The following is a 26,513-nucleotide window of genomic DNA, read 5'->3' as shown; positions in this document are numbered from 1 at the left end:
AACATTTCAAATACTATGCTCATCATTTAAATGTTTACAATTATACGCTGCACATTTTTAAACTTTCCTTTGTCCAAGTTTGATAACTTGATGATGATGTTCTCCTGGCTGCTCCCCTTAGGGCTCTCTACAGCAAATCATTTTATTCACATACTTGATTTGGCACAGATTTCTTTTGCCAGATGTGCTTCCCAACAGAAACCTCATCATTTATGGAAGGTTCGGGACCAGCACTAACAGTGCACTGACACTTCAGGCTGAGGTTCCCCGTCTGGGAATTGCAAAGCAGGTGGAGATACTCCCACTGGACAAATGGAGTCCAAGTTTGATAACTTTGTAAAATGAATAATTTTACAAAATGAAACAATGCAGAGCCGCAGCTCTGCTTCATAAATGTTCAGATTTAGACCTTTTAAAAAGTAATGTCACAAATGCTAAAACCAAGTCATGAAAGGTTTCTGGCTATTTTGTGCCTGATCATCCATTGGCGTTATGCACAGACCCACTCAGTCATCGTCTATACCACTTCATCCTGTAATTTGGGAACTCCAATTAGACTAATCTGCATGTCTTTGGGAGGAAACCCACAAAGCACAGGGAGAACATGCAAACTCTATGCACACAGATCCACAGTGGGAACCAAACCCAGATCCTAGGGTTCCAAGGCGACAGAACTAACCACTAGGCCACCAAGCCACGCCATTGATGTTAACCATAATCTAACAGTGATACATTTTGCAAGTTATTAATGTCAAATTCAGTTCTGTGTCGCATCATTAGCTGGAGGTTACATCAGTCTAGACTTCTTGTAAGTTGCTCTGGATGAGAGTGTCTGCCAAATGCCTAAATTTAAATGTAAATGTGAACTTATGGTCAATGGGTAATTCTATACAGTATGTACAGTATGTATAACTCTGTGTATGTGTGTGTGTGTGTGTGTGTGTGTGTGTGTGTGTGTGTGTGTGTATTTGTAGGTGAGGTGGGGTGATAAGGGATCGACAGAAGAGGGAGCAAAGCTGGAGAAAGCAAAAAATGCCAAAGTGACGCTGCCTGAAGTGGAGTACGAGTTTGAGTTTCCACCTTCGCGGACTCTCAATAACGGCATGCGCAAACCCATCTCGCCTCCTAAATGGTACACGCCCATTAAGGTAAAACAAAAACAAACAACACATACATATTATCGACATACATATTATTTACAACCTACATATTTTGACTTTCATCTAAAACTGTAAAAAATAAATAATATAAATAACTATATAATATTAAATCTTATCCTTTGGCTATGGTAGCTGTTACAGGGAAGCTCTTTCAGATTAATCAAATAAACGCCAATGAAAGGTCTGCCTCATTTATACATACAGTTTTAAATATTAAAATTATTAAACTGTACCTAAAATAGAATAAAATAAAACACTAAAGCCATACATTCAAGGATGTTCAAATGAATCAAATCAGTTAAATGAATCATTAATACTGTAAATTTAGTCATGTTTAAAATAATCAAGTCAGTAAATATGAATTACCGTGTCATTAAGATCAGGGATGTTTAAATGAATCAAATAAAAATATATTTGAATCACTTTGACACTGAGTTTAGGGAGGTTCAAATGAATCAAATCACTAAATTGAATCATAAGGACAGCTCAGGGACGTTCAAAAGCGCCAGATGGGAAAAAATCAAAATGAATCACTGATACAGTGAACTTGGGCATGTTTAAAAAATCAAGTCAGTATAACTGAATCATTAGGACAATGAGATCAGGGACGTACAAGTGACTCAAATCATTCTGTTGAATCACGAGAACTGTGAGCTCACGGACTCAAAAAATAATTGAATGTGGAAATTAAATCAAATGAGTAAAATAATCACTAATACAGTACAGTGGATTCAGTTATGATAAAAAAAAAACGTCAGTAAAAAGTATTGAATCACTAGGACACAGGGTTTGGGTAGGTTCAAAAGAATCAAACCAGTAAATAAGATCACAAAACAAAGAATTTTTGATGAACGTTGAATGATGCTACTAATGATGAACTAATCAAAGCTCACAGTTTAATTGTGTTTAAAAGAATCAGAAGAGTAATGTGGGTCACTAATACAATGTGCATCTTTATAAAAGTGGCTGGGATTTGGACTACTGTTTAGAAGGTCATGAGTTCAAATCCTCAAAAAAATTCACACAGTGTTTAATGATGTCTTAAAAGAGTCACATAAACTATTGATAAATCAGTAAAACATTGAGATTAATTTGATCCTCCAAAAGAATCAAATCACTGAATGCACACTCATTGGGTTTAATAATGGATTTGCGGTTTGGGACGGACCCAGAGTTCATTGGTTCAAGTCAAGCATGAGCGCTTACAGTGTTTATGTGCGACAACAGACCCTCGTCATGCTGTAATCACACACACACACACACACACACACAGTCAACAGACACAGTATGAGTGTATATGAACAGTATTTAAGAAGGGATGAGTATGGCATGACAGTATGGCCATGTGTATGTGTGTGTGTGTGTATACAAAGCGGTAGTGTGGCACTCCTGAGGAGTCAGATAGCCGTGTTGTCTCATCATTCATCTATCAACTGCACTGAAGCATAAGATCACAGTCATTTCAGTTTAATCGAAAGCAGACACTGAACTGAGCTCAACTCTGTACTGTGACTGGACTGTGTGCTCACGACACACACTCGTCCTCCACTACATACATGGTGGATTTTGATGAGCAGCTCTGAGACAAGTACAAGACATAGAGAAATAGATAGATATAAGATTAGAAAGCTTATGGACTTGCAATAATCTTGAATAGTTTTGTATTATTGCTATGTAATTGCCAAGAGATACCTACAGTAGTTCCGTTATATAAGATTTCATGTTTTTTTTTTTTTCTGACTCGGAAATTTACTTCACCTGTCTGCATGCTCTTGAGTGATTTTTTTTTTTTTTTTATCATTTTTTAAAATCTCATTAAAAATGTTCTTCAGCATAGGATTTGTTATTTTTTCCAAGTGCACATCTAGTTGTTTTGTTTTGTATCCGGTTTCCTCGGGAGGATAATCGACAGAGCACAGATGAAAGCATGCAAAATCTGGAAGTGCTCAGCATTGCAAAGGCTCTGCACCAAACACATTCCTCTTACACACACACACACACACACACACATACAGTACGAGAATGCTACGGTCGTCTGTCTGTATCATCACGTTTGGCCTACGACCCTCACTGGATTTAAACTAACACGATTATGATGATGTCATCGACTATATCCTGTTAAATGATGCTGTGCAGATTTTTATTAACAATGCTTTATTATATGCATGTTGTTGATGTTGGTTTTTCGGCTGCTCCCGTCGAGGGGTCACCACCGGACCATCGGATCTGCACACAACTCGTCACAGAAACACAGCGGCTTGGGTTTGGATGTTGGGTGGGATTTGAACCCGGGTCTTACTTAACAAACAGCAATGAATAATCAAAACTTATAACAATATAGTGACTATTACCTAATCCACATCCAATCCAGTATGTCATGCTCAATGTTTTAACTATATCCTAAAAATAGTCCTTCAATTTGCGATATGATGATAACTGATGATAATGTTGTGTTAATGTAGTGAATGCATCTGTTTAAAACATCTAATTGTTGTGTCTTTCAGGGCAAGCTGGACGCTCTGTTTGTCTGGCTAAAGAGAGGATATGATCGTGTTTCTGTGATGAGACCGAAACCTGGAGAGAAGGTGAGAATCTGTTAATCCGATTTATCCCACATGACTTACTGAACGGCACAGTGGCTTAGTGGTTACCGCTGTCGCTTTGCACCTCCAGAGTCCGGGTTTGATTCCCGCCTCTGTTTGCATGTTCTCCCAGAGCTTGGGGTACTCCAGCTTCCTACCACAGTCCAAAGACATGCAGATTAGGTTGATTGGGGTTCCCAAAGTGTATGTGTGTGTGCCTTGCGATGGATTGGCACCCTCTCCAGATCGTACCCAGCCTCGTGCCCTAAGTCTCCTGGGATAGGCTCCTGGCCTCCTGCAGCACTGTATACAGGATAAAGCGGCATAGACAATGAGACGACTATTTTCTTAACACATCCTGCAGTGTCGCATTGCAAAAGTGCACCTCAATGTATTTACAGTTAATTTGTAAATTTCTAGAACCCTATGAGTTCTGTATGGCCAATAGGTAATGGTCAAAGTTTCTCTTTATTCAAAGCATCCAATGCACTCAGGTTGTTTTTAGGTTTCAAGTTGTACGCTATGCCTATAGGCTGTTCCTTGTTTCCCTCACAGAAAAGTTATAATAACTGAAGATACCCCTATTAGCCGTTTAGATTAAAATCACTGCCAGGTGAGATGAATTACATTGATTATGTCATTACAATGCCAGTGGTCAAAATATGGGATATATTAGGTAGGAAGTGATCAGACAGTTCTCAAAGCAGTTCAAATGGTCAAGTGTAAGGATCTGAGCAACTTCGACAAGGGCCAGATTGTGTGCCTAGATGACTGGCTTATAGCGTCTCCAAAACAGCAAGTCATGTAGGGTGTCCCCAGTATGCAGTGTTTTGTACCTACCAAAACAACAATTAGGGTCATGGATGACCAAAGCTCAAGCTCAGCGCTTTGGAGAGCAAAGGCTATCCCGTCTGGTCCAATTCCCCGAGAATAGCTACTGTAGCAGAAATTGATCAAATAAATAAAAAGGTAAATGCTGACTGTGATAGAAAGGTGTCAGAACACACAATGCATCAGAACTGGACCACAAAGCAATGCAAGAGGGTGGCCTGGTCTGATGAATCTGATTTTCTTTTACATCATGTGGACAGCTACAGTAGGCATGTGTGCATCGCAGGGTGCACTATGGGAAAAAGGAATGGTTTGAAGAAAACGACTTGGCCTTAGAGTTCCCTGATCCAAATCTGTTTGAGCAGCTGTGGGACGTGCCGGATAAACAAGTTTGATTCATGGGACACACACCTGGCAGCTCACAGGACTTAAAGAATCTGCTGTTAACATCTTGGTGCCAGATACCACAGCACACCTTTAGAAGGCTGTCGGAGTCCATGATGACCTGTTTTAGCGGAACAAGGAAGAAAATCACTGCCTGGATTTAAGAAGGCAAGTAGGTAAGAGCTGCCATTGGACAATTAGTGCATTGTTTAAGCTGGGAACAAGTTATTTAACCCCCCCAAGTTCTTAAACAACCATGGCAGAAGACAAACCCTGTGGTCGTGGCAAAGATGTTACTCTGTTTCAGAAGAGTCAAATTATTGTCCCGCATCAAGCAAAAAAAATAAATAAAGATATTGTTGAAACTACTTAATTGGGTTAATACCCGTTCAACGCATAATTAAAACCTGGAAGGAAAGTGGTTAACCATCTATTAGTTGGAACCATCCACTGTGGAAGAAATGTGGTTAGAAAAACATGTTGAATGATCACTATTGGAGAGCACTGAAATACTTAATGAAATCAAGACATAAACAACATAACAGTGGAACTTATGGCTGTATTTAATAGTGAAAATGAGATTTCCACATGCACAATGCCAAGAGAACTCATGGAATTGGGACTAAACGGTTATGTAGCCTTAGGAAAACCATTTAGCAGTGCTAATTGGAAAAAAAAAATCTATTTGGTAAGAAGCATAAAGAATAACTGTAATGAAAAAAAGTTATGTGGTCTGAAGAGTCCAGATTTACCCTGTTCCAGTGAGTGATTGGTGCACCAGGGTAAGCAGAGAGGCAGATGAAGTACCTATCTTGCCTAGTGCCTACCTACTGTATGGAGCAGTATTATGATCTGGGATTGCTTCTCTTGGTTAGGTCTACATCCCGCAACGATATGTGGCCAAATAATTAGGTCATCTGACGACCTGAAAATACTGGATGGCCAGATTTTTCCATAAATGGATTGTTTCTTTCCTGATAGCACGGGCATATTCCAAGATGACGATGCAAGAATTCAAATTGTGAAAGAGTGTCATCATTTTTACACATGGATTGGCCATCACAAAGTCCAGACTTTAACCCCATTAAGTATCTTTGGCTGCATTGAGAAGAGTTTATGCAGCGGTCCAGCTCTCCCATCATCAATACAAGTTCTTGGAAAGAAATAAATGCAACTCTGGATGGAAATAAATGTTGTGAAATTGCACAAGCTTGTCAGAAGGATGCAATGCTGACTGCATGGCATAATCAAAGCAAAAGGTGGTCATACAAAATATTAGACTGTGATTTTTTTTGGCCGGCCGGTGTATTTTTAGAAACATATATACCCGGGGACCTTTGTTACTAGCATCCAGACTTCCAGGTGCCTGATTTGTTATATTTGTCAAATATATGACTATGTATATATAAATTTTATCAGGTTCTGAGTTATGAAGATAAAGAGCAGAAAGTCTCTGTGACTCTAATACACATTGGGTGCAAAGTGCCTTGATATACAAGCATTTATTTCATCAATGTTTATTCCCTCCCATGACTCTCAGCAGTCTCTTATATAAAAGTGTATAAAAAGCTCTTATATAAAAGAGCAAAGGAAAAACAAGCAGAGTCAGACATAATCAAGTAATTTAGGAGTGAATTAACTGACTGTCTTCCTGACTCTGCACGAGATGAGTTTGGAGACGTTACAGAGAAGTAAAGGATTTGCAGATGTTGGGAATAAGAGTGCCAAGGAATGAAGCAGACTGGTAATGGCACTCCTCTCTGAAGGAACGCAAATGCTTCTCTAAGGGATATCTGCTGAGAGCATTAGAGCGGAGCGTTAAAAGACAGCAGGTCTGTGGGCTGAGATAGAAAGTGTAGAGAGGAATTGTACTTTTACGACAAATTCTACCCAGGTTTGAGATTAGCACTTAGGATATCTAGGATTGGGCATTGGCTGAGATCCGGCTGGAAATCAGACCCCAGGTCTTTCTCACAGCAGGCGAGAAGCCTACCACTGAGCCAACAATCTCCCTGAATGCTTATTGTAATATAATAATACTTTTGGCTGTACTAAAAAGTAATGCAAAAGAGCCTAACCTTTTATTATTATTATTATTATTATTATTATTATTATTATTATTAACTGACAGGCTCAAGGTTTGTACAAACTATTGTACCTAATACTTTTGCACAGTGCATCTGTACCCTCCTTGAACCCAACTGTTAAATCCTCTTTGAAAATCGTTTATCGTAGTTGATGATCTCCCACTGCGCTACAGAACATTTACAGTGATGAAACGCCTAATGAGATCCACCAGCTTTAAAGACCAACCACACAGTGGGAGACAGTGAGATCGAGAGTTGGTTTCAATGACAGTGCAAACACATGTGCTTGTGATAGAGACTAGGTTGAGTAGTACCTTTGTATAGAGGAAGAGTTTAATAAATTCAATTAAAAGATTATTAAAAGTAATGCCCACTTTTTGAATTATTCTCAGTACAAAGGTCGGTACAGTAGTTATAATAAATTATTTGTATGGGTGGCACAGTGGCTTAGTGGTTAGCACTGTTGCCTCGAACCTCCAGGGTTATGGGTTTGACTCGTCTCAAGGCTATGCATGAAGTTTGCATGTTCCGCCTGTGCCTCCGGGTACTTGGTGTTTCCAGACTCGTAGTGTTTGACTGGGTCTGGGTGTGTGCTGGTGCTCTGCATTGGGTTAGACCCTGAACTCAATGGGAGTACCCTGCTTTGTACCATTACACAGAATAAGCAGCACAGATAATAGATGGCTGTATAGATGGATGCACACCACTGCTAACTACCAGCTTACATTGACGAAAGCCAAATACGAAGTATTATACATTTTTAAACATTAATTAATAAGATTAGACTAGAATTTAAAAATAGGGATGAACACAAACCCTAAACTTGTCTTTTTTTCCACCCAGGGTCGCTGCATGAACTTCACCAGGTTGAAATCATACCCTCCTCCTCGTTATCCACACAACAACAGCAACAAGAGCAAAGGCAGCCCCAAGCCCATCTACAGTTTGCCCCTTAATTCCACCCCACCAGCCCCACAATGCAAACTGCCTCCCACCCCAAACTGCAATTACGCTGCCTACTCTTCATATCCTGACCACTTTTCCTACAACTCCTTCCCTTCTCAATCCCCAACATCCTCTCTTCCTCCTCTCCCATCCACTCCACCCCCTCCTGCCAGCACTCCTCCTCCATACTCTCCTCCACCTACTAGATCCCCACCCTCCCTCCTGGCCCCACCGCCATCCCCTCCACCTTCTCCTCCTCCAAGTTTTCAGACTTCGACTACTTCCTGTCCGGCTCCACCTCCATACTCGTCTCCATCCATGCGGGCTCCTCCTCCATCTCGCCCACCACCACGTCCCTCCATCTAAAAGGAAGAGGCTACTAAAGTGAGGCGGAAATTGCGACATGGGCTTTTTTTCTGTTTCCACATGATGAGTCCAGATGAACAGCTTGACGTCATCGCATGAGTGGAGCTTATAAACAAGTTCATCCACCGTTTCAAGTAGGAAACTGTACCAATGCATCCTGGGTATGTTTCGCTCTTGATGACGACAGGCATTTAAGTTGGTTTAGAAATTAAACAGGAATTAAGCGTAGTGTACATGAGATGATTTTGAGAATCACAAGATGTTCCCTACCTTCCAATCTTGTTCTTGTTCTGGGATGACTTTTTGGGAAAAATGATTGCACAATCATTGTGTATGTGGAAGTGTGGAATGGAGAGCGACCTGCATTTAGGAAATGTGGAAGATTTCCTTTAATGGAATGGAATTTTCCTTTGATGGAATTTTGGAGTGCTCCCTTATGATGTCATAGTGCTACAACAGCTGACCAATCACCAACTTCACATAAATTCATATGAAGTAAAACTGCACCATCATTACAGTCTTATCTTTCTAGCATTTAACTTCTCTTTCGTTCTGGCCTTCATTCATTTTCTTTTCTTATGTAATTGTCCTTCATTCTTTCAGCACAGCTTTGTTTTTCCCTATTCTTCATCTCTGCATTATTTTTCCCCAGTATTTTTACTTGAATCCTGTTTTTATTTTTATCTCTAGATTTTATCTTTTTCCCCATATATTCCATCATTCCTCTATTTTTATTTCCTTTCCCTTTGTTCTTTTCCCTCTGCGTCATTTTTGTCTTTTTTTTTTTACTTAAAGTAAGAGCAAAAGCAATCCTCTGCATCTCTTTGCACTTGATCAGTATCACGCCTGGCTTTCTACTTTCAGAACAATAAGCATGTATTTGCACAAACATTTGCTTTAAAGTAATAAAAATTTGAAAGGATGATGTAAAGGTGAATGAAGTTACAATTGGGTGTAAAAAAACTTTTAAGACTTTAAATGTGTATATACAGCCGTATTGTATTCTGGACAGAAACGGAATAAACGTTGGCAAATTTTGCTTTCAGCTATTGATCATTTTTTGATGACGTAACATTATTGCATTATTCCGATATCCTGATGCCTTGTAAGTAATTGCAGAAATAATTACATGGTCAAAAGGGCTATTTCCATTTTTGTAATTAATTTTCTTATTTGGAGAACATATCTGTATTTTCTGGATGTAAACTTTATCTTGCTTGTGAAAATACAATAGTAGCTCTTTTTTTTTGTGAAGACTTTTTTTTGAGGCATTAATGTAATCTAATCACAGAGCATGTTTTGTACATTCTTACTTAACCTGATCACACAGTTTGTCATGTAACTCTACAATTTTTTTTTAATAAAAACAAATAAAATTTAAATCAGTCTGTATTTTAGCATGTTTTTCTTTAATATTTTTCCACAGTTTTACAGTCAATCTTGAGCTGTCCTACAGAAACAGACAGGTAAACAAAAAATGATAGTACATACATAGAGAGATGAAGACAAATTGACACATGGACATACAGATATATGTGATTATCATGCACTATTCCTAATGTTTGGAGCATATTAAGCTCCACTTGCTGCGTTTACTCCCAAAAAGAAAGAAAGGAGACAAAATGACCCCCTTCGAGCCCACGATGACACAGCAGCTTTCACTCTGAGACACTTAAACTGTAAGTGACATGAGAGTGGAAATGGAACATTTCTAAACGCCAGCAGACACTGACAGCTGAGGCTTATATACGGCCAATAAACACCGCAGGCGAAGCACAGCAGAAGCCAAAACGTCTTCATAATACGATTTAACTCTCAGAAAAGATTTAACATTTGCCTCATTCTTTAAACAGTACAGCGAAGAAGAACATACCTCCAAATAATAATATGAACTTACAGAGCTGTCCATGTGACAATTTACAGCAAAAAATGTACCATGATTAAAAAAAAAAACCTTAGAAATTCTTTAAACAGATTGAAAACGCTGACCTTTGACCTATACAGTATAACTTAGTTAGCAATCTCAAAATTGTACCTTTAATGCTGTTGTCACTGCTTTCTCCTCATTACAATATCCTCATTATTTATGACAGAGGTATCAAAGGCTCATTTTCATTTACACAGCACCTGCTAATGAGAAATTAATGCTACAGTACCAAAACGCAAAATATTCTCTGAAGAAAATTTGAGACGTGATTTAATCAGTCTGTTTAAATATTTGTATAGAAATTAAACAAAGAAACGTAACCTTGTAAAATGCAAATCTGTAATCAAATCTGTAAACCTGCAGCTGAACTTTGTAAGCACTGAATCCCTATGTTAATATTACAGCTACATTTCTTACAGCTTTGCATAATGATTGGCTCCAAAAGGTTAGAAGCAGGACCTGGGGAATGGCTCTAGGGAGATGAGGGGTGGAGCCAAGGGAATTATGGATGTAACTAGGAGAATAATGTTAAAGGGGCCAAAGGGAATGGCTCTAATAAACAAAGGGGTAGGGCCATGGAAATGGCTCAAAGGACGTCAGGATTGGGGCCAAGAAGGGGGTCTCCAAAAACTAAGGCGTGGGGCCAGGGGAATAGCTCCAAAATTCTGATGGATGTTGCTAGGGGAACGGCTATAAATAACTGAGGGGTGGAGTCAAGGGACTGTCTTTAAAGAACCAAGTAATGGAACTAGGGGAATGTCTAAAACTGAGGGGTGGGGAAAGGGAATGTCTCTAAAAAACTAAGAGGTGGGGTTAGGCAATGTCCCTTAAGAACTGAGGGGTGGGGCAGGAAACCATCTCTGTAGAACTGAGGGATGAAACCATGGGAATATCTTTAAAGAACTGAAGGGTGGGGCCATGGGAATGTCTCTAAAGAAGTGAGGGGTGGGGCAGTTAAAATGTCTTTAAAGAACTGAAGGGTGGAGCCAGGGGAATGTCTCTAAAGAAGTGAGGGGTGGGGCAGTTAAAATGTCTTTAAAGAACTGAAGGGTGGAGCCAGGGGAATGTCTTTAATGTACTGGGGGGTGGGGCCATTAGGATGTTTTTAATGAACTGACGGAATGGGACAGGGGGCATGTCTCTAAAGAAGTGAGGGGTGGGACATTGGAAATGTCTCTAAAGAACTGAAGGCTGAGGACAGTGGAATGTCTTTAAAAGAACTGAAGCACGGGACCAGGGGAATGTCTTTAAAAAACTGAGAAATGGAAAAATGGGAATGTCTCTGAAGAGCTGAGAGGTGGGGCCAGGGGAATGTCTCCAAAGAGCTGGTTTATAATCAGAAATAAAGATGCCTATGATTTTGCATTGACGTATGGTATTACAGGCAGTTTATGAATTAAGATGTAAAGAAAAATGAAACAGTTTTACATTCTAATTAGCATTTTAAGTTCTATTTGCTTAATTCACATTCTCCTTCGTTTACGTGTTGAGTATATATGTCTAAATACTGTTGTGGTTATATGGATAAGTCATAATTTACTTATGTAAAAACATAAAAAGTAATATACGGAGGTGCTAGGTCTAAAAATGCTTTACTACTTCATACCTTGGAGCATTATGTTGATGTATAAAGAAAATAAAGTGCTGCACAGAAGAGGCGGCTAGTTGAGTCCTCCTACAGTCCCACACATTTCTGAGATAACGTTGTGCTTGAATTGTGTGGTTCTGTTTGTCAATAATCACTTCCCCATTATTCACTTTTATGACCAAACATGATTTTTTTTATTTATTTATTTGCAGGATAAAACTTTAAACGATGTGCCTGTTGAACAGTTCACACTGTTTAAAATGTGCCTGTTAACCAGGTCATATACCGAATATCCTGACACACTGAACAATGCTGAAACTCACTTCAGAGAGAACCTGTTGCTCAGCTGGTGCCATCTCTGTGAAACAGATACTAATTTAGTTGCATGGTGTTCACTCTAAATAGGCCTTTACCACTGCAATTCTTTGTTAAACACGTGTGTGTGTTTGTGTGTACAACATTAAGGCTTTTCCTGATGACACTTGGGCTGAAATGTTGTTCTGACATCTAAAGTCCAGGAATAAAGTGGCCCAACAGAGACAGAGCCAACCGCAGCTTGCTGTCCCACACTGGACACGACACGGTGCGCTGTGATTGGCTGCTGTCCCACACTGGACAAGACACGGTGTGCCGTGTCACGCGGCTGAGGATTGCCATCAGGCAAGACATGCTGTGCTGTAATTGGCTCCTGTCGGACATTAGATGTGACTTGGGGCACTTTGACTGTTTGCTGCCTGACAGCAGAGACAGCCTGGTGCCCTGTAGCTGCCTGCGAGTTGACACAAGGCGCTGTGATTGTCTGCTGTCCCTCACTGGATGTCTCATAGTTCACTGTAAATGGCTGGAGCACTGAAACATTTTTACGAGGCCCAAACGGAGCCTGAAGAAAAACATCTTGTTGCCTGGAAGGGAAGGGAGCGAGGGAGAAAACGTCCACAGACGAGATGCCAGCGAAATCCTCTTTCTTCTCCTGGTCTTGTTCAGGAGCTCCAGGTGTGTAACCGTTCATACTGATTGGCTCACCTGCACATAGAAGAAGAAAAGATCAGGTAATAATTGAATGATATTCAACATGGTGTGACTCCACAGAGCCTGCAGTTGATACCATCATCTGGAGGTTTTAACGGCCACCAAATAAGACTGTGCATTAAATTACCTGAGATGGAAGAATTGAGTCCTGAACTGGCAAATATTAGTCACACACTGATTGAAACGTGGGTTTAAAATAGAAGCGTAACTATTCTGTTAGACATGCATGAAGCTGTGCAGATGAGGAAAAAATGCCCCATTGTTAAAAGATCAGGAATCCAAATCACGAAGCTAGAGCCACAGTCAGAAGTCCCGAAGGGCACGAGTGTCTTGAGCTTTGGTGTAATTTTAGACAGCACCATTTGTTTAACTTTATCTCTCAAGGCTGCACCGTTGTCTCTCTTAATCCTTAATCGAGCACCGAGTCCTGGTCAACGCTCTAGTTACATCTTGCATTGACTATTGTATCTCTGTTTTATTTGGCACCCCCCCAAAAAACAAAAAACATTTACAGCGTTACAGGTTATTCATAATTCTGCAGAAAGAGTTGCACGATAAAAAATAATGAAACACATTACATTTAGGCATTTGGCAGACGCTCTTATCCAGAGCGACTTACATTTTTATCTCATTACACATCTGAGCAGTTGTGGGTTAAGGGCCTTGCTCAAGGGCCCAACAGTGACAACTTGGTGGTTGTGGGGTTTAAACCTAGGATCTTCCGAACCGTAGTCCAATGCCTTAACCACTGAGCTACCCCTGGCCCCATCACAAGTATCTCATCGTGTTCACTTAAAATTTTTACTGACATTTAAAGCTTGGACCAAACACTGCAATCTGCCTCACCTTATAATAGTGAGACTCATCAATACAAAAGCTTCTATTTACTGAGGAGTATGAAGATTGGATTTTGAAGCGATGGAAAAAGGTCATGTGATTTGAGGAGTGCAATTTTTCCTGATTCCAGAGCGATGGGCACGTCAGGGTAAGAAGGGAAGCGTATGAAGCAATGTACCCATTATGCTTTGTGACCACTGTATAAACCTGTGTTCTTCTGATCTGGGGCTTCTTCAGTCGGTCAGGTTTAGGCTCACCAATGTTATGTTGTTGTTACCACATCTATGGAGTTTTTCTTCCCTGATGGCACGGGATATTCCAGAAAAGGTTTTGGGAGCATGAGAAATAATTTTCACAGATTAACTGGACACCACATTTGATTACACCACCTGTGATTAAATCTAAAAGTGACTGAATGACAGTGCGTTACTTTTTTTTTTTTTTTTGTCTTCCCTTTTTAGGTAGTGTGTTTAGTACTTATTTTACTTTCTACACAAGGATTATCAGCTTTTACTAATTAATTGTTTATTTCAATTTAAACAATACTTAACCTTGTTTATTTCACTTGTCTACTATTTTTAATGACTTGCTTTTAATACTTTTATTAATATATCAAATACTTTGATATTTTGAGTTTTCGGGCCTTTTACTTTCAATGTAAAGAGTCTTTGGGTGCTTAAAAGGTACTTTTATGCTCTTATTTTCAACAAATCAATTCGATTAAATTTACCACTGAAATGTTTATCTGCTTCTTAGAAGAATGTATATATATAAAAAAAAAAAAAAAATTTTTATATAGAATAGACGATTAATAAGATGGCGGCACAATGGCATAGTGGCCCTTACGTGGTCCACACACACAACTTTGCTCTACAAAGAAACACTGTGCAGGTTCATCTGTTGTTTTACTTTACATCATTGATTCCGTTAGTATGCGCTCACGCGAGTGTCATTACCAATGGTCCCTGCTTTACACACACACACATACACAGCGCCTCCGCACATAAACAGAAACACTTATCTTTTGGGATTTATTTTTACTTTTTTTAAAGGTAAATGCAGGTTAATTTGTTTTTTTTTTTTACGTTATATATTGTATTAATTATTTTCATGTATTTATTTGTTTGGGCTGTGGAACACAAAAATTTGAGTTTCCATTATTTTTTGGAGGAAAATTCACTTTGATTTAGGAGTGTTTTGGAATATAAGCCCGCTTCCGGAACGAATTAAGGTTCCACTGCATGTGATTATATATGTGCTTTTGTGCCCTGAAACAGACTAGCACCCCATTCGATGTGTAGCCTGCCTAGTGTCTCAAGTCCCCTAAGATGGGCTACAGGCCACCTGTGACCCGGTACGGGATAATGTGGTATAGAGAATTAGAAAGAGGGTGAATAAATTGTTAATTCTTGTAAATCAGTGAAAAATAAATCTTACCTGAAGAAGATGAAGCAGAGGCTGTTAACCAGAGTAAAACCAAAGCAATTTTTGCTTTAATTTCTGAGTTTGAGCTTGTTAGTGATTACTTGTCTGCACTTGCAGGTGCACTGCTATAAAATAAAATAGCATTTTTTTTATGACTACATATTTTTACTTAATTGCTTATAAATGAACAGAACAATGAGACTTCCTGCTACACCATATGTGTTCAATATTTTGGCATACTGCATAAGAGTTTATACCACAGCTATGCTCCATTCTCAGTCCTGACTGGTCATGAGGTGTTGATTAAGTATGAAACACAAACACACACACACATGACAGACTGTGGAGCTATACGGAAATAACCGCATCTAAGGAGTTGCACATTTTAATGGTTTATAGTTCAACTTAATGTTGTGTAAGGTCTGAGAAACTTATCACTTATGATATAATAGTCTTTCTCTCACCAGACTCTCTCTCTTTCCTTTATTTGGGACTGTTGAAATCAAACCATAACATTTGATTGTGCAGGATAACAGAGCACAGTTATGAAAGTAAAAACTCCCTTTATTTCTCTATATAATCCCATACTTCACTAATGCACTATTAAACCAGCGTTTCACTAGTGCTTGGATTTCCACGTCTGAAACGCTGGCCTCCCAGGAATTCCTTTAATGACCCAAACATGTGGAAATGGCTTGAAAAGAGGTCAGGACTGTATGGGGAATGTGGCAATAGCTGTAATGTGCAAATGGTATTCATGAATGATTCTGTGTACAGTTCCCACAGATAGGTGTGCAGAAGGCATGTTGGTGACAAGTTTTTCAAGGATATGTTAGATGTACGTTAAAAAAAAAACTTTTGCACCATTTGTATGATTTACTGCAGCTAAGAGTCTCATCACCATATTGTACTTGAAGACTACTGTAAACGTCAATCAGTTTTAAGTCTTGAGTTGATCACCTCTTGTATTTCGATATTTCTGAGTGGGCAGAGTCGCACTCTCTAAACCAGAGGCTTCTATAGTTTAAGGAAATGAGTTTAGAAGATTCGGCATAGCCGTGGGCCTATTCAGTTAGCACTTTACCATACCTAGAAAAGGTAAGATATGGTGTATGGTGGTTATGCTGTTGTTGATTTAAAGTTTTCTCTAAGAGATGATGGTTTTGCATTTATGGAAGGAGGCTCCAGTTCAGGTGTTTTGTAACAGCTCTGTAGCCTACAGCTAGCGCCTCTTACCATGTTCATGCTTTTCGCTCGACCGGAAAAATGAGACCAAGGAAACCCTTCAGCACCATGGCCAGCTCCACGGCTCGTGGGGGGGGGTTCGTCTCGATACGCTAAGGCTGGCAGTGTATTGCTCTCCAAGGCCTGCTATCCTGCGGTCACGGGCTGATTATGTAATGCCAGCAACACATTGGTATGGACGAGAGGTACGACTGTTCTGTCTCTGTGCGTTTCCAGTCCGTCCGTGCTGGAAACTCTCCCACACGGAGCAAGCCACCAAGGAAGGGTCAGCACCATGCTTCAACAGTCTCTCCTGGTTCCTTGCCAACTATTTGAACCGTCTTTCACACATCTGCCATCAGAGGACACTGCTTCCCGATTGCGGGAGCTCAAAGACACCCATGATTTGCTAGTGTAGCTACGATGGATGTGAGTGCGAGTATGCCATCCCTCCTGCTCTCTCTGTGCTCCCAGCTGCGGAGAGCTGCAGCAAACACCTGGACTCAAACTCGCAATCTCAGGACGATAGTGATGAGCACTTGATGGTGCATGTTATATATTAACTTTAATACAGAGATTAAAAAGAGAGACTAGTGAGGGAATGACTCCTTATAACTAATACATGAGTAATAGCAAAAACTTACAATACATGTTATGACCACCATAACGATGAACAAATAAAAAGTATGTGTTAAAAAAAACAATAATCACTGGGAAATGTTCTACTGGGACTATTAAGAAGACGTTGTGTAGTGTTTCATTCCTTGTTGCTGCTGAGAGAGAAAAGTGAGGTGTTTGCACCAATGAACACTACTGACCACTTACGGTTCACATGTACATGTTTATTGAACACGCGTTCTTCATTTTTTTTCTTCTTTTTTTAACCTCTTTTAGACAAAAATATAGAAGGTGCACATGGAGTCTCTGCTCTTACACACAGGTTCCGGATTTTGCTACGGTGACAATTCGAACCCCGACAAACAAGAAAAACAACATCTGAGCGCATAAAAGGAATTGTAGGTAATCTCCGCACAAACACACAAGAAGTCTTAACTGCGGCTGCAAGGCGACTGAAGGACAGAGGTGTGTTCTACGCTGAAACGCTGAGATTGCATAGGGGTTAGCGGCGTTTTTTTTTCTACACGCGACTGTACACGGCAGGGAAATATGAGCTTGGGCTTTATCGGGGGTAAAAATAAATAATTATCATTATAACAGAGCGCTAAATCAGGATGGACCTGCGTGTGGACTGTGACAGGTTCGGTAATAATCCGTGCACACTACAGCAGAGGGAAACCGTTTAAACAGGCAAACACTCAATATGGTCATTCACATTAATGAATCGATAGTGCTGATTAGCAGCGCGACCGATGATTAAGTTATGGGAGTACAGTTCAGCATTGTTTGGTAAATCATTCACCTGGTTAATCAAGGGCAAAGTAGGATAGAGGGGGAGTCAGATGACACGTTAAAAAAAAAAAGGAAAAGGATGAGATTAAATGAGGAGATAAAGAAGAGTGGGAAAGGATTGAGAAAGATTCAAAGAAGGGAAGGAATGAGATATAGGGGGAAAGGTGGTGAGAAAGATGAAAATGATAAATTGTGAAATTGAAAATGTGACAAAGGGAGAAAAATAGTTCACAAAAGAGGATCAAGAAATCTATGAAAGAATGGAAGTCGGACTAAATAAGGTTATAAAAATAAACATAGAAAAGAGAAGGGTTTCACAGACGAGCCCTCTCTGGCAGTTAGGAAGAGACAGAAGGGAGAAAATGGATGAAAAGAGGAGAGATTGTGCTTTTAACAGACGTGTTTATACTGGACCCAACTCTTAGAATTGCCATTTCAAAGAGAACACACACACATACACATATGAACACACACACACACACACACACACACCTCTGACTGAAATTTTTGTCACAAGCACTTAATGTAAAAGTAATTCATGCTGAGATGTGTGTGTTTCTAGGCATCAGCTTGTCATTATTAAATACACACGTTTGTATAGGTCTAGATCTTTCTCTCTTTTACACACACATACACACACAAGGAATTGCTGCAGAAATAGACATCAGATTCCAATAAACTCAATTTTTTTCCCACATTCGCATAAACACACACACACACACACACACACACACACACACACACACACACACACACACACACACAGGGCTCAAAGACACCAGGCGTGTGCCAATATTTCTTTTTCATTTCATGATCATTGCTAAACTTCATATCATGGCTCTGCAAGATCATCACAATACTGAGTTCAGAAACTCTGCGTATGCCTGTGGACGTCTCCGCTGGGCAGCGTCTGGCTCTGGTGGCGAAGGACAGGTTTACTGCTGAATCACAGATCTCCATATCGGGCCCCTAATGACATACAGACTCCAGGGGGTTCCTTTGACTAGGGGTTAAATGACTGTAGGTTGAGTGATTGAGTGAGACTAAGAGTCACTGACTGAGTGACAGTGACTGAGACCGTTTGACTGACTTGCGACTGACAGCAAATGTTGCACCGACCATGACTGACAGTGGAAAAGTACCGGACAGAATGAATGAAAGACCTAAATTGTATGGCAGTGAATGAGTAACGGATTGAGACTAACAGGGCATGACTGAGTGACTGACCACCTAAGAGACTGACTAAGATGAATGAAGACTTACTGAGTAACTGACCGGGTGATTAACTATCTGAGCAGAACATTCTGCCTCTTCATTTGTATCGTGCACCGAGTGTCTACACTTTCAGGCAATACTTCCACAGTCGAGGAGGAAACGGACTCACGGCCCTCTAATATTGCTATTATGCCCCTAATATGGAGATCTGAACACTGTGTTTAATTCGCCCCAAACAAGAAGACGAGGGAGCCAGTACTGCGTCCACGATCACGACATCGCCTGACGATATTGCAATAATATAATCGGTTATCGGCCCAAGCCTATTCAACACACATGACGTAAAGATATAAAGAATTCTTCTGAATAATCTATGACTCATATACATATGTTTATATCTCACACTCACTCGTTCACTAACGCTCTATTCATATTCACATAGAATCTTATTAATTAGGCATACAGGAAAGTTCTCGTTAAAGTCTATAATAATCTCTAATATCACTACGGTAACGACAGTAAGACTCTCTTTACACACATCACTGCATACAGTGCAGATACACTGCTCATTTACACTTACAGCTTCACACACACACATTATTTACATCAGAGGGGGAGGAAGGGGTAGACGGTGAGGAAACGGGGAGAAATGAGTCCATGAGCATGTGGGAAGAGAACAAACAAAATGAACAGAGTGGAAAAAAAGGAAGAATTAAAGAGGAAAAAGAAACAAGAGCAAGATAAAAAATGTATGATAAAAGAGAAAGAACGTGAGAAATCGGAAAGAAAGAGAAAACGCATATATGAGAGAGAAAAAAAAACAAGAAAGAAAGAGAAAAAAAAAACGAAGACTGAAGAAAATAGAATGAAAAAGAAAAAGTATAAAAAAAGAAAAATAGAGAATATAACAGAAAAATGACAGAGAGAGAGAGAGAGAGAGAGAGGAGGAATAAGACAAAAACAAGAATAAAGAAGAAAATGATAAAACAAAAGGAAATAAAGAAATAAAGGTAATAAAAATGCAAATAAATATAATAAATAGTATTACATAAAATAAAAATTAAAATAATAGAAACTATAAAGTGCAGTGCAAGTCTGAGACATGATAAGATATAAATGTTTAATTAATCGATAATGTCAAGATCTCTCTCTCTCTCTCTCTTTCTCTCACACACACACACACACACACACACGAATAAAGCAGGTTTGTGATGAAAGAATAACGAATGGACGAAACACGAATGAAGTAGAGATGAACCACAAAAGAGTAAAAAAACCAGCCTCAGAGGAGGATTGTGATGGAGAGATGAAATAAGAAGAAGGGGGGCAGCAGGATGGAGCGAAGCAATAAGACAGATGGAGGGAATAATGGACGGGTGGATGAAGGGATAACGTAAGAGATTTAGACAGAAAGCGTCGAGCTCTACAGGTCGATGAGCTGATCCACCAGCAGCAGTGAACAAGCCAAACTGGGCAAACTGGAGTCAGAACCAGTAGCGCTGTGGGAGGTGCCTAAGAGAGAGGGGCGGGGCAATTCGGGTGGGGTAAAGTAAAAAAAGGAACAGGCAGAGGGGAGAAGTGAAAGAGAGGAAATAATAAGATAAAAGATAAGAAAAGGTAATAAGAAAAAGGAATTACGAAGGCAAGAGCGAAAAAAAGGTTAAAAATGCAAGAAATAAAGAATTAGCAGGCATTAGTGTTAGAAAGGAGGGCAAGAAAATAAATCAGGTAGGACAGAGGAAAAGAGGGCAGAGAGAGGTAATTATTAAAGAACAGTTCTGTAGTAATAAAGCACTTTAATCAAGTGATAGAAATCTATTTAGGATTTTTTCTTTTTTGCAAGACACTCTGAAAGTACAGGAGGTAAAAAAAGATCTAAAGAATTCCAATAATTACAAAATTCTTACACACGCCTATGTTAAAAGCAGCTGTTTTTCTTTTATCTAATTTGATCTCACAAACCACGTGCTCATACAATATTGTGCTAAAAAAAAGTAAGGCATTTTAAACTTATTACCTTGAGACGTTTTGGAAACCAGCACCGGGATCGGGTCAAACTCGTCATCTGTCACTTTGTCCGAACCGGGTGGCTCGAAGCCAGAGATCAAGCATGTCGGGTCTGGAAAAAAAAAAAGCCAAACAGCAACACGAGGGTTGGACATATAAATACAGAAAAAAAAACGTTGATGAAATGTTGGGAAGGTGGAGCTGACAGCCAGAGATGCATCGAGTGTTACCCCACAGTAACACTGAGTGAGCAATAAGCGATCGCACCTGTCGTGCTGTGGGCGGATCCTCCTGACACAGGTGCAAATTCGTCTAGACAGGGGGCGGGGCCAGAGGAAAAAGGACTGCCTAGGAGAGAGTCTTCTCCACTCAGAGCATCTATATCAGAGAAGGAAAGAGAAAGAGAGAGAGAAGTGTTCAAGGGCACTAACATACAGTATAAAAGACAACATACATTTGGTTTATGTAATTATTCTGTAAAAAAATAAAGTTTTTCAAAAATAAATATGCATTTTATATTGGTCTATCTGACAGAATGCAAAAGCACAAAGTTATTGGTCTGCTGTAGGATGCAACAATATTTACACTCATTTCTCAAACATTTCTCATTACCCTTTACTGCCACAATCTTAAACTGTTGTCTTTTGTAGGACTTTTTCTCACTTAAAAAAACAGCAATGTAACAGTAATTTCCTTTGAACCATGTAAAAATAACTTAATAAACATCTCAATAAAAACAAAAACAAACAAAAGCCAACAATTTCAATAAGATGAAAGGGAATAATGATGATGGGAACGTTAATATCTATACTATCAGAGTTTGTTTTTTCCTAACAAATTTAAAACGGCTGAAAACATCTCTCTATTGTTCTATCTGTGTTGAATATTCCAAAAAGTCATAATTTTTAATGAACCAGCCCTACCAGTCCTCACTGCTTCAGTCTGCACAGGATGAACCTGAGGAGCCTCCAGTCCAGGAATCAAGGAATCAACACAAGCCTCAGTACATCCTGTGTGTTCATGGAAGAGATAGAGAGAGAGAACTATTTATTATGCATAAGTTTTATTTGGACAGAAGAAACCCTGACTGGTGTCAGAGGTAACACAAGTGTGTATGTGTGTGTGTGTGTGCATATTACCATCTCTTATGTCTTCTACAGAACTGCCAAAGGGGTCGGACATTGACAGGAGGTCAGGGAGCATAAGAGATGCATCTGGAGACTTCAGACCCTCTATTAGCTTTTCTGTACAGGGGAAAAAAAAGGAGACAAGCACAGACTGTCACTCTCTAAAAACCTGTGAAACGTCCATCAAACTGTCTTCTACCCCCCATCTAATAACATCCAACCTTCACCTGCTTTCCATCTAACCTTCATCAAACAACCATCTAACCCTCATCTAGCCTTCATCTATTTTCTATTTAACCTCATCAAGCTCCTATTTAACTTCTCATCCAACAACCATCTGAGCATAATCTAAAACTCACCTAATTAACCACCGAGCCTCATCCAAACACCATCTGATCGTTATTCAGCAACCCTCTTACATAGTTTCTACGGCTGAGGCCAAAGATTTACATACTGTACTTCAAGGCTAATGATGTTCACAATTCAAAACAATTCATGTCACCAAACATTTCTTATGTCATATCAATAAAGACAATTCATAACAGAAATCATTTTAAAACAATATGTTTTAGACATTTATTTCTACTTTAATTCACCGTATCAGAATTTCTCTGAATCAGACATATAAATACCCCAAGTAAACAACATCGATAAGCGGTATGGATGAATTCATGAATTTAATGTAATGGCCAGTTAAAAGAACAAAAATTCCAGTAAACTATGTGAGAAGCTACGTATAAAGTTTGATTCAAGATCAAGCTATTGAATTGAACCTGAGGCTCTGAGTCACTAAATTTCAACAAAATGTATGTTAACTTCTGACCTACTGAAAATCTAAACTTACAAAAAAAAAAATAATTTAACTTTTTGATAATATTTTAAAATGACTTCTTAAGGAAATCAAGTGTGAATTCACCCAACACATGAAATGTATGACATGTTTAAGTTTGAATGTCTTTGTCCTAGATTTATGTAGCTTTTGTCTACCATCTAGTTATCAGTTAGGAAAAGTATACCGCCCAATAAACTCTGTACAACTCCCACTGGACACAAATATCCCTTGTGCAGATTAAGTAATAACCGCACCCTTTAAGTTAAATAAACTCAACAAAGGGAGAGTAAACAAGGGTGCATTAAAAACAGCAGTGGGACTCGAGGTTGGATCAGACATTTGTGCATCATTTCACCTCTTTTTGTCTTATTTTCCTCTTATGCATTGCAACAATTTCAAAAACTCAGACGGGGGAAATACCTTATTGTGGGATGTGTGTGTGTGTGTGTGTGTGTGTGTGTGTGTGTGTGTGTGTGTGTGTGTGTGTGTGCGCGCGTGCGTGCGTGTGTGATTTTCTGTTTTCTGGATTTACATGCTTGGAATTAGCTGGATGAAAACTGATGAACTCACCTGGTACTGCCAGTAAATCAGCACCTGAATCCAACCCCAGAATATCAGAAGGTCTTTCAGCTGAGCATAAAGAGATGAAGGAGGAACAAAGTCATGACTGTCACCTTAATCTCTATCAGCATTTCCTTTATTCTAATTTAGAGTCCACATAAGGAGTTTTATACAGATTGCACTAGATCGAATTAAGACTGTGGGCATGTAAAAGGATCGAGAGTGAATGTGAAGTTCATCCGAGGACGAAACATCTGACTGTTCAACGCTTTGAAGTGTGTGTGTGTAGCTCTATGTATGCAGGCCTGATGCATCAAACACCCACACACATGCTTATCCCATGCCTGTACTCCAGGCCAGTGGTATCACAAACATAGATTCACACACTTCCCTTTCCACTGGTAAACACAGATATACAGTACACACACGCGCACACACACACACACACACACACGCACACACCCTGTAGCTGCGATCCTACTTGAATGCTTGTGTAAAAAAAATTATATCACCTGAAAATGATGATATATATAACACCAGTTAACCTAATCTGCATGTCTTTGGCCAGTGGGAGGAAACAGAAGTATCGGGAAGAAACCCATCAAGCACGGGGAAAACATGCAAACTCGACACAGAGCCAAGGAAGTAATCACACAGTCGACCCAAGAGGTACGAGCCCACAGTGCTAAGCCACCTGGTATCACATTTCTCCCTCCCAAAAAATATTAAAATATATAATCTGTTAAAAATAGTACAGAGAATTTTCATAATTTGCCACACAATGGATTCGAACTAATTAATAAAGATCTGACCTAAAATGTGCATGTTTTCATCTTTAATTTTAAAGGGTCAATACAGTAAATATCTTGCATTAAAGATTAAGTAATTACAGCAGTTTTTTTAAAGCCCTACATTTTTACAGCTTTAAAGGTTATCTGAGACAAATTTGTACTATTTCTAACTAACAATATTAAATTAGGATTATTTCTATTATTTAAACGCAAAAACAAACTTGAAGTCAGGAACCCATGAACATTATGAAACGTGGCAAATCTTGAGCTGCTTTGCCACATCTTTACTGCAGCCACCTTTAGTTGTTGCTCGTGTGTGGCCCTTTCCGCCTTCAATTTTGTCTTTAGTAAATAAAAGCCATGCTCGATTGGATTGAGAACTGATTTCGTGGGTCTTCAAGAATATTTAATGCCACTGTGTTGCTGATGTCCTCAATTAATTCCAGTTTATTTTAAGAATGTTAAATTTTTTTATTTGCCTAATAGGTCTGTCTTGTTTTGTTGTTGTTTTTTTCGACCTACTGATGGCCTCCTTTACTTGCATCAGCACTTCTTTAGACTGCATTTTAACAGCTACCGAACGCAGGATCAACACAGGCCACGGTAAACCTTTAATCTGTCATGAAATACCAAGAAACAGGGCACAACTGGCCGGGAAGCTGCTTATGAGTCAGTTGTCCAAAATTCTCATGAGCCTGTTAAAATAGAGGGGACTTTGTATAAATTTTTTTTTTTTTTTTTACTTGTACTTGGCAATGAATAATGCAACATTTGTGTTAAACTGATTAAATTAAAGCTGAAAACCTGCACTTCAATCTTGTCTTGATTGTTTCATTTCAAATCCTTTTGTGGTGGTATATGGAGGAAAAGATAAGAAAAACTGCACAGATGTCCAAATACTTATGGCCTTAAGCGTGTATGGCGAGCAGATTATCGGCTCAGTGATATGTGCATGCGTCAACTGACCATATGCCAAGTTGCATGTGGGGGAACGCATCTATACACGTTCGTCACTGCTCCATGTGCTGTACACACTCTGATGCCAAACATTGTGATGTAACATCAAAAAAAGTTCCAAATAAAAAACATATGTTCCCCTTTATAGCCCTTCTTTAGCTGGGATAAAAGCTATACACTATACATACACAAGAGCTCGGTGTGTGAACAGGATATTAAGAAAGATTTGGTTTAATATGAACCACATGTACAAGTGTATGTGTGTGCGTGCGTGTGTTTTTCTTTAAGTACCTGAAGGCTGAGTAATGGGTTCAACAGAGTCCAGTCCAGGGAGAAGTTCTTCTGTGCAGCAAATGCTCTGAGGCTCTGCGGTTTCTGCATGCATGCACACACACACACACACACAACGTACAGTACACACTCAGCCTCTTGGATATGCATTATAGCTTATGACGTCAGGTTTTCCTAATATTGATTTTTTTTTTTTTTTTTTATCAAGTTTAACCTTCTCCTGTAGATCTTTACATATGGTTTCCCCAGAACTGCTATGTTCCCCTCATGTTCGCTACGTTACAGTGATTACTTATCATTTGTACTCAATGTGACAGTTTTCCTGTCCAACAGAAGCAAGTCTGGAATAAATTTAGAGTCCATCCAGTATGAAAACTTGCTGTTGATTATAAGCCTCCTATGAGAGAGGAGCGTGAGAGTCATAATATCATAACTGCTACATGAGATCCTCTAATAGCATCCAGTAAGTATGTCTGTAACTTAGTACCTGAATCAAATCTGGGGGGAAAAAAGTATTTACATTTGGAAAAACTACAGCATTTGGTAGCTATTTGTTAAAGCTGTGCTATTAATCGTTATTATTAAGTAATCTTTTTTTTTTTTTTAAAGAATATATTTTATCGATGGCACAGGGCATGTCTCAAGCTTGATGCAGTGGACAGGCTTCTGTTCCTTGCTAAAAATAGTTTACAAAATAATTTTTCTTTAGTTATTTAAAAATATATATATTCTTTTTATTAAATTTTTTACCTGTAGAACTATTTATTTCATGAAAAAGTAATTTGGGACTGCAGCTTGCACTTTACCAATTCCTCATATTTTGCTAGAATAACGTTAATAAAGTTAGTGAAGTTAGTGAATAATAAAGTTTAGTGAAAGTAAGTTTGCACTTTACACTTTTAGTCTAAATATGCGAGTCCTGTTAGGTTATGTTGTT

At 39.2% G+C, this 26,513-nt stretch overlaps 2 protein-coding genes across 4 annotated transcripts in view; one reads left to right on the top strand and one right to left on the bottom strand.

Annotated features, from left to right (window-relative positions):
* antxr1b (ANTXR cell adhesion molecule 1b) overlaps positions 1-9,735 on the top strand; it is a 35,829-nt gene extending 26,094 nt beyond the window's left edge. Inside the window, exons 16-18 of the mRNA XM_053476296.1 lie at positions 975-1,148; positions 3,665-3,745; positions 7,888-9,735. Of these exons, the coding sequence (XP_053332271.1) occupies positions 975-1,148; positions 3,665-3,745; positions 7,888-8,355 (723 nt within the window). The 3' untranslated portion in view covers positions 8,356-9,735. The remainder of the gene's footprint in view (positions 1-974; positions 1,149-3,664; positions 3,746-7,887) is intronic.
* Positions 9,736-9,751: 16 nt separating this feature from the next.
* The window catches only part of aak1b (AP2 associated kinase 1b), a 33,028-nt gene continuing 16,266 nt past the window's right edge, over positions 9,752-26,513 (bottom strand). For 2 of the 3 annotated variants that reach the window (XM_053476292.1, XM_053476294.1), the window contains exons 15-21: positions 25,577-25,660; positions 23,547-23,606; positions 22,157-22,261; positions 21,941-22,027; positions 21,285-21,395; positions 21,028-21,129; positions 9,752-12,893 (exon numbers count right to left, since the gene is read on the bottom strand). In XM_053476292.1, coding sequence (XP_053332267.1) covers positions 12,331-12,893; positions 21,028-21,129; positions 21,285-21,395; positions 21,941-22,027; positions 22,157-22,261; positions 23,547-23,606; positions 25,577-25,660 — 1,112 coding nt within the window. In that variant the 3' untranslated portion in view covers positions 9,752-12,330. Of the gene's footprint in view, positions 12,894-19,972; positions 20,523-21,027; positions 21,130-21,284; positions 21,396-21,940; positions 22,028-22,156; positions 22,262-23,546; positions 23,607-25,576; positions 25,661-26,513 lie in introns of those variants that run through there. The other variant, XM_053476295.1, reaches the window with a different exon arrangement.

The sequence above is a fragment of the Clarias gariepinus genome, chromosome 17, assembly GCF_024256425.1.
Source record: "Clarias gariepinus isolate MV-2021 ecotype Netherlands chromosome 17, CGAR_prim_01v2, whole genome shotgun sequence".
Taxonomy (NCBI): domain Eukaryota; kingdom Metazoa; phylum Chordata; class Actinopteri; order Siluriformes; family Clariidae; genus Clarias; species Clarias gariepinus.
This window is presented reverse-complemented; position numbering and strand designations above follow the sequence as displayed.